Genomic DNA, 13,987 nt, shown 5'->3' with positions numbered 1-13,987 from the left:
ACTAACACAATATTATAAATCAACTATACTTCAATTAAAGGAAAAAAGAAAAAACAAACCACAGGCCAAAAATGAAGAACTCACCACCACGTCATTCTTTGGATTCCAAGGTCCTTAGCTGGTTTGTCTTCTCTTCACTTTTCAGAGTACTCTTATGATTGTTTTATAAATAACATTCTGTATTCCTGGTTGTACTTAGCAGGAGGAAAAGGGAAAAATGTGTCTCCTCCATCTTCTTGGAAGTTGCTACCAGATTTTAAAAATCCATTTTCTCTAATAGGGTGCCGAGGCAAAGGAAGAAGATTCTAAAATCAAATTAGCCAATCTTTGTATTTGTTCATCAATAGAAAAAGGGATGTGAAGTGTTAGATAAAAAGATTTCTCTAACTTATCTACTCATTCCCCTCCTCCACACTCTCTCACCTCCTTAGTAACCTCCAGTAGATCATGGCTACTTATAAAAATCTGTGTTGGTCTTTCCTGGTGATGCAGTGGTTGAGAATCTGCCTGCCAATGCAGGGGACACGGGTTCGAGCCCTGGTCTGGGAAGATCCCACAAGCCGCGGAGCAACTAGGCCCATGAGCCACAACTACTGAGCCTGCGCGTCTGGAGCCTGTGCTCCGCAACAAGACAGGCCGCGATAGTGAGAGGCCCGCGCACCGCGATGAAGAGTGGCCCCCGCTTGCCGCAACTAGAGAAAGCCCTCGCACAGAAACGAAGACCCAACACAGCCAAAAATAAATAAATTAATTAATTTTTTTAAAAAAAGTAACAAATGTTCAAGTACAATTGGTGTCTTTAAAAAAAAGAAATCTGTGTTTTTCTATGTAAGACATGCAGGTAGGTGGACATTGTCTCAGTCTGACCTTAAACTTACTCTGCAACAAAGCATAAAGTCAAACGCCGTAACTATAGACCTTGCCACAGAAGAACGAGGTACCACTAAAGAAACCAGGGTATAAGCTCTTTATTCATTACAGCCTTATGTTATGTTATATTATATATTACACTGCATTAGTTATTCTTACATCTTTTTCTTCCTACTAGACTGTGAGCTCTTTTAAGAAAGGGGACGAACTAAATTTAGTACCTGGCACATTGCAAGCACCTGATAAACACTCTGCTCTACCTTCTTTCCCACCTCTTTTCCACCCCCAGCTAGTTCAGGAATCAAGGCAGAAAGCCCAAAGGAGAAACTGCATCCACAATTAATCTAGGCTTGGAGAAGACCTCTAATTGAATATCCAAGTACCGTCAATCAGTACCTCAAACTAGATTTTGCAGGAAGTGCTAGCTACCTCCCACCCCACCACGTACATCTTTGAAGATTCTGACACAACAGTCACCGAAGGATTAAAAAGAAAGGGTTGTGGAACCCGTCTTCCACTGCCCGTCTCTTAGAGTTCTGACCAGTTTTGTCAATATTTGTTCAAGAAATATTTATGGAGGAAGAGAAGGATAGATTTTAAAGAGCAAGCTTTTCCAAACTGTGACCTGAGGAATACCAGCAGGTTCTCAGATAACAAGGGTTCCTATAACAAGGGTTCCATGGTCAAATAAGTTTGAGGAATGCTGGTTACCATGCTGCTCTCTCAAAGGTCATGAGGCACATCAAACTCTTTGAGAGCTCTATAGTAACAAGGCCATTTAACTTTTTTTTTTTAACATCTTTATTGGAGTATAATTGGTTTACAATGGTGTGTTAGTTTCTGCTTTATAACAAAGTCAATCAGTTATACATATACATATGTTCCCATATCCCTTCCCTCTTGTGTCTCCCTCCCTTCCACCCTCCCTATCCCACCCCTCTAGGTGGTCACAAAGCACTGAGCTGATCTCCCTGTGCTATGAGGCTGCTTCCTACTAGCTATCTACCTTACATTTGGTAGTGTATATATGTCCATGCCATTCTCTCACTTTGTCCCAGCTTACCCTTCCCCCCATTTAACTTTTTTTAGGTGTGTTTCTTCCCTCCACTCCCAGCCCACAGTACCCATTGAAAATACAAAATTCGTATTCTCTAATCTCACATATGAAGTTACAGCTAAGAGAAATAATTCTAAAAGTCCAAAAGCAGGGAAATAATACAAAAAATAGATAAAAGTGACGAGTGGAGCCCTGGAAGGAGGTATGATCTTCATTTGAGGCAAAAGGCAGATAAGGATGTGGTGGGATATGTGAGAGGTTTCATACATTAAGTAGGAATCTATACTCACAGACATAATTGAGAAGGTTTTTAGAAAGCAATCATTACCTTGTCAAGAATGGTGGCTTCTTTTTGAAATAACTGGAACTGTCTTTTATCAGTTGAAGTCCCAGGAGGAGAGGAAAGGCACATCAAAATTAGGATATTCAAGGAGGATTTAATGAAGTGACTATTTACAAAGGTATGGGCAGAACATAGGGTATAGTGGATACACCATAATGGATAGCATAGTATGTTGGAGCCACAAAAATGGGCAGGGAGGCATTGCCTTTCCTAGGCCAGCATGGGTGCGGGGAGGGAGAAGTTACCAGAACTACTGACCCTGCACTCTAGAGCCCACGAGCCACAACTACTGAACCCCACATGCCTAGAGCCCGTGCTCAGCAACAAGAGAGGCCACAGCAATGAGGAGCCCACGCACCGCAATGAAGAGTAGCCCCCGCTCGATGCAACTAGAGAAAGCCCGTGTGCAGCAATGAAGACCCAACACAGCCAAAAATGAATAAATTAAATAAATAAATTTTTAAAAAAATTTAAAAAGAAAATGTACTTGAAATTTAATTTCATCTATTAATAGCCAATAAAAAAATTAGCTTCGCCAAAAAATCGCTTTCAGAATTGAAATATATGCAAAAGACTTATTCATGAATGCAAACTTTTATGAAACATCCAGTATTTTGTATTTAGCCTCTCACACTCTTTTAAGTATTTGTTCTCACAGAGGGAATCCATAAAATCGTTTTTTCACTTTAACCCAACCACTTCCCTTTAGCATATTGCTCTCCAGGTTTTATCTATATGTACATTTTCCAGACCTGGGCTCCCTGATCCCAAAGAATTTTATACCATTTTTTTTAGTCTAAGGAGGCAGATTACTGTGGCCATAGTGTTTTCCAAATAATTCAGGTAGTCTCAGCCATAGCTTGGCTGGAACTGCCACTTTTCCAAGCAACATAGACAATCCATGGAAAAATGACTCATTGCCTGAGTCATCTATTTAAACTCTAAAGAGTGGGAGTAGTGGGGTCATTGCCCACACTGACAGACATGTTTTGCATAAGAGGGAATTGAACAGGGACAATGAACTCTTTGGGAAATGCAAAAACTGTCATACTCAAATTCTGATAGAACAGGAAAGCCTCAAATGCCCACTGTTTAATGACAGAAATAAATATTAGAAGTATGACCTGATACCATCGTTTAGCTTTCTCTTTCTATCTCTTCACTAAAAAGAAAAAAAAAATAAACCATATTTCCCTCACCTTGCCTTTTCCCCTCCTTCTCAAAAAGAACAGTGTGATTTCTGGCCTGAGATGCTAGGATGTTGGGGCCCCTGATGCTTGTGGTTGAAATACTCCAGTCGCAGAAGCTCTCTTACAGGTTTCCCACATGTGCAAGGGTTACACGGCAGGTTTCTAAAGTGGGTTCTTTTCTTCCTTTACTTAAGGAGTTTGTAAAAGGGTGGTATGTCCATCTGCATAACAGAAATCAAAGAAGTTAAATGTGATATATTTTATAAAATCTTACTGCACAGGTACCTTTGTAGGAATGTGGACGCTCAAAAGTAGGGCAGGGCTTCCCTGGTGGCTCAGTGGTTGAGAGTCTGCCTGCCGATGCAGGGGACACGGGTTCGTGCCCCGGTCCAGGAAGATCCCACATGCCGCAGAGCGGCTGGGCCCGTGAGCCATGGCTGCTGAGCCTGCGCGTCCGGAGCCTGTGCTCCAGCGGGAGAGGCCACAACAGTGAGAGGCCCACGCACTGCGCAAAAAAAAAAAAAAGTAGGGCATATCTCAACCCTCTATTTCAAATAAACCACAGCAAGAATAAAAATACACTTATTCTGGCACACCAGACCCTTCAGGCTTGGTTCCTACCTGACTTCCCAGACTCATCCCTGTGGTAGCCACCACCCACTCCTCCCAACACACAACACCTGAAACTGAGCACCGTGAGTCACTTCTGATCCAGCCTTCCAGGCTGTTTACACTGCTCTCCACATGCATAGATTTTCTCTACTGTCCATCTGACAAGTAGATTCTCAGTTCTCTAGGAAGTTTTTTTTAAACCCTCAAAGCACTCCCAGGAGAAGTGATGGCTCTCTTCTTAGTTTCCCAAGAAGTCTTGTGTTATGACACCTACACACATTACTAAACTTATTTCCTCTCTCCTTAAACCACGGCTCCTTGTCTTATCATTGTGTTCCTAATACCTAGCCCATAGGCACTTAAGATAATTCTTAGATGAATAAATATAAAACAGAACTTCCTTTTCATGAGAATTGGTGGCCTTGAAGAGCAAGAAACACACGAAGTGAAGGCAAATTTTCCTTTTGCAATATTCTATCTGTTGAGTATTGTCCTAAATACTTTATTATAATATTTAGTGCTCAAGTAATCCAATGAGGTAGCTATTGAAATTCCTTAAGTCCCAATGAGGAAACAAAGGTTTAGAGAAAATAAGTAACTGGCCCAAACAATCACATGTGTAACAAACAGGCAGCCAGAAGAGAAACCCAGATTTTCTCGCTGGAGCGCCTTGGCGCTTCTCCACATAACAAGCAACAATCAATAAGAGAGAAAACATTTAAATTCTGCTGCCTAGTGCCGAAAGCAAAAATGTTCAGTTCCCAATTCAAAGGTCACTTTTCCTTATGACCAAAACTGGCTCTTTTGAAAGAGTCCTGGTAAAAATATTTCATCATGTATCTTTGCCTCTTGCACGTATCTGTAAGCACTGCTGCTCTTCTCTTTGCTATTCTATGCTATATTAGTGTTAGAAGTTCCAAGTGGGACAAAGGACTACAGTTACAGACGGTGCTCCAGAAAATCTTTTGTCTAATCTTTTTTTAAGACTGGCAAATCTTTTTTCATTTTCATTTAACAAAGATTTGTATCGAGGACTTTCTACATCGATGGAGGTGTTGGATTACAATGATGAACCAGATGCCCACCAAGATTTTACAGCCTACAGCATACTTTCGAAGATCAAGAGAGTTAAGGCAAGCGAAAATCCTTTATAGGCTCTGCAACTAGAAGGGTTATTACTCATCCTAGTTATCAATTGGTTTAAAATAATGGGTTTTTTTGATCCCTTATGGTTCTGCAGATTGACTGGGCTCAGCTGGGTGGTTCTCATCTCATGAGCGTACAATGAGATACTGGCTGGGGCTGCAGTCATCTGAAGGCTTGACTGGGCTGGATGTCTGAGATACCCACTCACGTGCCTGGCACTTGATACTGGCTGTGGGCTGGGGGCTCTGCTGAGTCAAGTCATGTGGCCTTCCCATGTAACTCAGGCTGCTTCTTATGGCACAGTGGCTGGGTTCTGAGAGGGAGGGATAAAACACTCCCAAACTCTACTTTGTCAGGCAGGGCTCCCAGAGGTAGCAGGCCAGAGTGTCTCATGCCACTCTCTGCCTTGATCAGCCAGCTCCAACCACAACATCCTTCCTTCTGTACTTCAAATCCTTTTGGAACAGGCTGTTTCCTCCACCTGAAATGCTGTCCCTTCATCCCTATGTCCTGTCTTCCACACTCACACCATTTCCTGGTTAACTCCTTCTCATTTTTCAGATTTTAGCCCAAATTATTGTCACTTCAAGAGAAGCAAATTTTTTTTTTCTTGGCCACACCATGTGGCTTGCAGGATCTTAGTTCCCTGATCAGGGATCGAACCCGTACCCCCTGCAGTGGAAGCAAAGAGTCCTAACCACTAGACTGCCAGATAATTCCAAGAGCAGCAAGTCTCTACGTAAAGTTTCACCATATGATTCTCCTATTTCTCTTTTAACTTTTTCTTGTTAAATAATCATAGACTCATAGGAAGTTACAAAAATTGGAGAGTCCTGTGTACCCTTCATCCAGCTTCCCTGAATGACAGCAGGTAGTAACTATAATACAAAATCAAACCCAGGACGTTGGCATTGGTATAATACTGTTATCAGACTACTCTAACTTCTTAAAAACATTTTTTTCTTTTACAAAATTATGGACACAATTCCCATACAGTTTTCCCTTTTACTTGGTAGAGTAGGTAAAGGTGGGTCACAGGTCTTACGGTAAAGATGAACTCCCCTCCCTATTTTTTATGCAAAACTGTATGGCCTTAGATAAGAATACTGTTAATATTTCTTATATTAACAAATGACTTTTCAGATGTTAATTTTTGATAAAGCAAAATTGACCCAGAGGAAAGTACACACTAGATAAAAAAAAACAAAATTGGCAAAAGAGCAGACACTGAACCTCGAGTATATACTAAGGATGTTGCCAGACAAAAGAGCAAAGTGATGCAAAGACATAATCCTTTCCTCAAAATGTTCACAAATTAGAAGCAGGCATCTGAAATGAAGATGTGAGTAAGAAAAATGAATCAAAAAGACTTATTATTATTGAGACCTGGTAACAAGTGGCTGCTTTTTATGTCAGGAAATAGAAACACACTTTGGCCTGAAATCAGAAGTTTGTTCTGATGAACAAAATCACCATCATTGTTTAGAGTTGGACAGAGCTGGAGAATCGTAGGATGGAACTAAGAAAATTAGAGTTGAATTCAAGCAAACAGCACACAGGGGACCCATCTGTGTTTAGTTAGTACCCAAGGGCCACACTTTTCAAAACCTTCTACTATAATGTCACCTTCAAGCCATATGAACACATCATCTTCCTCCTAAGAGTTCCTCACCTCCATCAATGTCACAGCATTTTCCTAGCCAATTTTTTTCCTCCCTCTACCTTTCACATCTAGACTATGGATATTTCTCACAGCCACCCGTCTTTCTCTCTTTTCGCTAGCCCAACTCAGAGCCTCATTACACTCCTTTTTTAAAAACTAAAATAAAACAAAAGCATTATATTTAGCTTCCCTGATTTGAAGCCTGTATCAGTTTCCCAAGGCTACTGTAACCAATTACCACAAATTTGGTGGCTTAACATGGAAAACAGTATGGAGGTTACCCAAAAAATTAAAAACACGACTACCACATGATCCAGCAATTCCACTTCTGGGTGTATATCTGAAGGAAATGAAATCAGCACTGCATGTTCATTGCCACATTATTCACAGTAGCCAAAATTTGGAAACAATCTAAGTATCCATCAAAGTATGACTGGATAAAGAAAATGTGGTATATACATACAAAGGAATACTGTTCAGCCATAAAAAGAAGGAAATCCTGCATTTGAGGCAACACGAATGAACCTGGAGGGCATTATGCTAAGTGAAATAAGCCAGGCAGGGAAAGACACGTTTTTTGGTAGAAACTTTAGGACATTCTGTACGTGTATATGATCTTATCATCTGCAAAGACAATTTTACTTCTTCCTTTCTGATTTGAATGCCATTTTTTTTTCTTGCCTGATTACTCTGGCTAGAATGCCCAGTACTATGTTGACTAGGAGTCGGGAGTGGGGACTCTTATCTCATTCCTGATCTTAGAGGAAAAGCTTTCAACCTTTCACCAGTGAGTATGCTGTTAGCAGTAGGCTTACAATATATGGCCTTTATTGTGTTAAGGTATATTCCCTATATAATCAATTTGTTGAAAGTTTTTATCATGAAAGGATGTTGTATTTTGTCAAATTCTTTTCTGCATCTATTGAGATGGTCTCATTTTTATTTTTCATTTTATTAATTTTATTTAATAAAATTAATGTATTAATAAATTATTGATTTGCATATGTTGAACCACCCTTGCATCCCAGGGGTAAAGCCCCCTTGATTGTGCTGAATGATCCTTCTAATGTGCAGTTAAATTCAGTTTGCTAGCATTTTATCAAGAACTTTTGCATCAATAGTCATCACAGATATTTGCCTGTTGTTTCCATGTAATGTTCTTACTTGGCTTTTTAATCAGGACAATGCTGGCCTTGTAAAATGACTTTGGAAGTGGTCCCTCCTATTCAAATTTTTGGAAGAGTTTGAGAAAGATTGGTGTTATTGTTCTTTAAATGTTTGGTAGAATTCACCAGTGAAACCATCTGGCCCTGGGTTTTTCTTTGTTGGGAGGTTTGGTTTACTAACTTAATCTCCTTACTCATTATTGGTCTATTCAGATTTTTGATTTCTTCATGATTCTGTCTTGGTATGGTGTATGTTTCTAAGAATTTATCCGTTTGTTTTTATCCAATTTGTTGGTGTATAACTGTTTATAGTAGTCTCTTATGTACCTATTTCTGTGCCATCAGTTGTAATTTCTCCTCTTTCATTCCAATTTTATTTCTCTGTTTTTCTTTCTAGCTTTGTCAATATTGCTTATCTTTTCAAAAAACGTTATTATTTTCATTGTTCTTTTCTTTTGTTTTTCTAGTCTTTATTTTATTTCTGTTCTGATCTTATTTCCTTTCTGCTGATAACTTTGGTCTTAGTTTACTTTTCTTTTCCTAGTTTCTTGAAGTGTAAAGGTAGCTTTCCTGAGATCTTTCTCGTTTCTTAATGTAGGCATTTATCTCCACAAAATTCCCTCTTAAAACATCTTTTGCTGCATCTCATAGGTTTTGGTATGTTGTGTTTCCATCTTCATTTGTTTCAAGGTATTTTTTTAAATTTCCCCTTTGTTTTCTTCCTTAACCCATTGGTTGTTCAGGAGTGTTTAATTTCCATATTATTGTTAATTTTCCAACTTTCCTCCTGTCATTGATTTTAGGTTTCTATCACTGTGGCTGAAAAAGATACTTGGTATCATTTTAATCTTCTTAAATTTACTAACACTTGCTTTCTGACTTATCATATGATCTCTCCTGGAAAATTTTACATGTGTACTTGAGAAGCATGTGCATTCTGCTGCTGTTGGATGGAGTGTTCCCTGCGTGTCTGCTAATCCATTTGGTCTAAAGTGTAGTCCAGATCCAACATTTCTTTTTTGATGATCCCTTTATTGTTGAAAGTAGGATATTGAAGTCCCCTACTATTATAGTATTGTTGTCTATTTCTCACTTCAGATCTCTTAGTATTTGCTGAATACATTTAGGTGCTCCAATGTTGGGCACATATATATTCACAACTGAGATATCTTCTTGATGAATTGACTCCTTTATCATTATATAATGACCTTCTTTGTCTCTTGTTATTGTTTTTGGCTTTAAGTCTATTTTCTCTGATATAAGTATAGCTAGCTCTGTTCTCTTTTGGTTTCTACTTGCATGGAGTATCTTTTTCCATGCCTTCACTTTGAGCCTATGTGTGTCCTTAAAGTTGAAGCAAGTCTCTTGTAGTCAGCATATAATTGGGTCTTAGCCAGCCACTCTATTTCTTTTAATTGGAGAATTTAATCAACATACGTTTACAGTAATTACTGATAGGTAATGACTTCTTAGTGCTATCTTGTTAATTGCTTTCTGGCTATTTTGTAGTTCCCTTGTTCCTTTCTTCCTCTCTTGCCGCCTTCGTTTGTGAATTGATGATTTTCCATAGTGGTATGCTCTGATTCTCTTCTCTTTTGTGAATCTGCTACAGGGTTTTGCTTTGTGGTTACCACAAAGCTTACATAAAACATCTTACAGATATAATAGTTTATTTTACACTGATAATAACTTTGCATACAAAAACTCTAACCTTTTACGTTTGTGATGTCACAATTTACCTCTTTTTTAAAATATTTATTTTTGGCTGCGTTGGGCCTTCGTTGCTGCACGTGGGCTTTCTCTAGTTGCGGCGAGCGGGGGCTACTCTTCTTTGTGGTGCGCGGGCTTCTCATTGTGGTGTCTTCTCTTGTTGCAGAGCACGGGCTCTAGGCGCGCAGGCTTCAGTAGTTGTGGTGCATGGGCTCAGTAGTTGTGGCACACGAGCTTAGTTGCTCCACGGCATGTGGGATCTTCCCAGACCTGGGTTTGAACCCATGTCCCCTCCATTGGCAGGCAGGTGGATTCTTAACCACTGTGCCACCAGGGAAGCCCACAATTTACCTCTTTATATTGTGTATTTATTAATAAATTGTAGCTATAGCTATTAATACCCTTGTCCTTTAACCTTTATACTATCCTTTAACTTTTAATACAGCACCATATTACAGTATCAGAGTATTCTGAAGTTGGCTACATGTTACTAATTAGCATCCTTTCATTACAGCTTGAAGAACTCCTGTCAGCATTTCTGAGGAGGCAGGTCTTGTGGTGGTGAATTCTGTCAGCTTTTGTTTGTCTGAGAAAGTCTTTCTCGTTCCTTCGTTTATGAAGGACAACTTTGCTGGACAGAGAATTCTTGACTGGCAGGGCTTTTTTTTTTTCCTTTCAGCACTTTGAATGTATCATCCCACTCTCTCCTGGCCTGTAAGGTTTCTGCTGAGAAATCCACTGAGAACCTTATGCAGGTTCTTTTGAAAGTTATAAGCTTCTTTCCTCTCTTGATGCTTTTAAGATTCCTTGTTTTAGATTTTTAACAGTTTTATTATAATGTGTATTGGAGAGGATCTCTCTAGGTTGATTTTGTTGGGTGGCCTACCAGCTTCGTGAATTTGGAGATCTAAATCTCTGCCCAGGCCTGGAAAATTCTTAGCCACTATTTCTTTAAATAAGCTTTCTGTCCTCTCTTCTCCTTCCAGAGCACCAATAATTCACAAATTGGTTCTTTGGATAGTACTGTATATATCATGTAGGCTTTCTCATTCTCTTCCATTCTTTTTTCTTTGTTCTCTCCTCTGACTAGGTAACTTCAAAATTCTTCTGTCTTCTGACCGACCTATTCTGCTACTGATGCTCTTTATTATATTTTTCATTTCATTCACTGTATTCTTCAGCTTCAGAATTTGTTTGGTTCCTTTCAATATTTTCTATCTCTTTGTCAAATTTCTCAGTTTGTTTGTGTACTGTTTTTCCAATTTTGTTGACTTGTCTTTGTGTTTTCTTTGAACTCACAGAGTTTCCTTAGAACAGCATGTTTGAATTCACTACCAGATAAATCACAGATCTCCATGTCTTGGGCTGCTTACTGGAAGATTATTGTGACCTTTTGGTGGTGTCATGTTTCCTTGATTTTTCATATTCCTTGAAGTTCTGCATTGCTGTCTTCCCATTTGAAGTTAAAGTCAACTCCTCCTGTCTTTATTAACTGGCTTCAGGAGAGAAGTATCTTCCATCAGCCCAGCTAGTGATTCTGAGGCTTTCTCAGGCCTTCTCTGGTTACACCTGATCCACACTTCTTGCTCCCTCTTGTGGCAGAATCCTTAAGCGTATATGCCTCCCCTTGATCTGCAATGCACCACACCATGTATTGGCTGCCTCCCTTTTGTTTGTCAAAGGTGGCCCTAAAGCTCATTTGTGGTTTCTCTCTGGCCTGCAGATTGAAGCCTGCATTCTTTGTGTGCTTGAATATCACTCACCATCTGCCAGATCCTGCTCTCACCACTGCTGCTGGGAGCACACACAGGGAGCCAGCCACAGGGTCAGGGGGTTTGTGTGGGTGAGGCATACTGAGCACTGGGGACACCCGTTCGCCCATTGGAGGATCTGCAGGTGAGGCATTCCCAGCAGCTTCAGGGCAGGCTTCTTGAATGTGGTTAGCAGGCTCTGTGTCCCTTTAACACCCTCCGAGGGAGCCACGAGCCATTCTCCGTCTCTTCCTGCCTCTCAGTCATGCAGTTCATGTTTCAGTACTCTGGATGTGGGGAGAGACGAAGGAGCTCCTCTGGCAGCCTCCCGTGAGCCACGTGTCACTCACAAGCTCTCACTTTCCCTGAGAGAAATCACAGGCTGAGATCTCTCTCGGCCCTAAGCTGTGTCCCCTTGTGGGGAGGGGTGGTGCAAGTCAGGTCAAGCTGTTCCTCTCATCCTCTCAATGCTTCCAAAACTCCTCCGAGTTTTTTTGCTCCAAAGGTGTGCTGGAACTTCTCATCTGGAAACCAGGACTTGTACAAAGGCTCTATGGTCTGTGGGTGATTGTCTTAGACAGTGTTTTCCAGGGGCTCCTGGACCAAGGCCAAGGGGTCTGGAGCCAGTTCACAGGCCACTGCAGGGTCCACAGCCAGGACCCAGGTCTTTATCCCTATTAGTTGACTCACGGGGAAGCAAGACTCCTCTTAGGTCCCTTGGCATATGATGCTGGATCCCGCAACTCCCAAAAAGGTACTTTTGTCTGTGCTTGGATGCCAGATTATGTCATTGAGGGAGAAACAAAGGATGTCTTATTCCGCCATGGGGCTAATGTTACCCCTCAAGGGTTTGTTGTTTTAATCTACATTTCTTTGAGAGTGTGCACTTTCTTTCTCCTGAATTTCTTCTTTGGGATTTACTGGACCATGTCCTCTGCCCATTTTTCCTTGGAGGTGACGGCATTTTCTTCCTTTTAAAATTCTTTACATATTAACAATACCAATTATTTATAATAAATATGGCAAATAGTGCTCCCGGCTTGTGACTTTCAATCATGTTTATAGTGCTTTTGGGCTTGTCTTTTTGTAGTCAGAGTATCATTTTCTGGTGGTATTTTCCTTTTTCATCATGTTTTCATGATGATGTATTTAAACTTATGGCACATTTTAATCACCTGCCGCCAGAAGGATCAACTTTGGAAGAGACCAATTACTGGGAAAAGTGATGCATTATCAAAACAGAAAAAGAATTGTATTTTTAAAAACGCAAAAGTATTAAAATCCTGTAAGAGCCCTTTATAAGAGCAATGCAAGATATTCAATGTACATCAGAGTATACACTTCACAATTGTCCATCCTCTGCCCCATCTCAGCCCCTAAAATCCTGTATTGATCTATGTGGTTGGTTTGACAGCCAGCATAAAGTGGAAATGCAAGAATCAGCAAGATCAAGTCCAAGAAGCATGAAGGCAGATGGCTTTGTAGAACCCAACGTGAAAAGACATGTACAATAGGAATTATTACACTGTCTAACCATTCTTACAAAAATTAATGAGTTTTTTTTAAAGAAGTCCTTTTTTTAAAGTGCAGAAATGATCTTCAGTAGTCCAGCTGGGAGACGATAGATTTACAGGCACTTTAGACAAGACGACTCCAGTCATATAAAAGTTTAGTTTTATTATAGGCACTTTATGCAAACATTCAGTACTTTTTGCTACTTCTATAATCTTTTAGCAAAGGTAGTCAGTTACAGTCTGAATAAGAAAATATAAACAAAAATTATACACTTTATTAACAAAATCTACTTTGAATGATTCTATAAATTTTATAATGCAGTTAAAACCATTACTTTTCTCCAGTTGATGCTGTTTCTTTCTGTTCCTTCAATTATAGTCTCTGAAGACTCTGAACTGGGTGGAATCATCTTCCACTGCAGCAGGAAATGTTAAATAAGTAACTCTACATAGTTTTCCCAGGAAGTGCTCACTTTCTCAATTTTGATTAAATGCCATATTTTAACACAAATATTAGGCAATATTTAATAGCTCATATGGTCACAGTTCGCTAGCGCTTTGCTCCAGCCTGGACACTGACCATGGAGAAATAGATGCCTTTCTGTGCCAGCAGCTGCTGGTGTGTGCCGTGCTCCTTGACTTTGCCGTTCTGAAACACCACTATCAAGTCTGCGCTCTGGATGGTGGACAGGCGGTGAGCGATCACGATGCAGGTGCGCCCTTCTTGGGCTTTGTCCAGGGCTTCTTGGACAACCTGTTCAATAATCACACAAATTAACTCTGATCATAATAATCCACTCCCTTGAATTTCTCCTCCATAACAAGCCTCACAATTAATTTCTCCAACGATACGTGCTTCTTTAACAGTGGTGTCAGTGGAATATAACATAGATTTTACAAAGCAAGGGATCTGTCATATCAGAAGAATACTGAATCCTAATTTGGTTTATCTCAGAGTTATGACT

At 40.1% G+C, this 13,987-nt stretch overlaps 1 protein-coding gene across 1 annotated transcript in view; it reads right to left on the bottom strand.

The window, feature by feature from the left end:
• Positions 1-13,572: 13,572 nt before the first annotated feature.
• ABCB1 (ATP binding cassette subfamily B member 1) overlaps positions 13,573-13,987 on the bottom strand; it is a 117,356-nt gene continuing 116,941 nt past the window's right edge. The window contains exon 27 of the mRNA XM_007447479.1: positions 13,573-13,776. Coding sequence (XP_007447541.1) covers positions 13,573-13,776 — 204 coding nt within the window. The remainder of the gene's footprint in view (positions 13,777-13,987) is intronic.

Source organism: Lipotes vexillifer, unplaced genomic scaffold, assembly GCF_000442215.2.
Source record: "Lipotes vexillifer unplaced genomic scaffold, Lipotes_vexillifer_v1.1 scaffold474, whole genome shotgun sequence".
Taxonomy (NCBI): domain Eukaryota; kingdom Metazoa; phylum Chordata; class Mammalia; order Artiodactyla; family Lipotidae; genus Lipotes; species Lipotes vexillifer.
The sequence above is the reverse complement of the archived record's forward strand: the minus strand, read 5'-3'. Positions and strand labels throughout refer to the sequence as shown.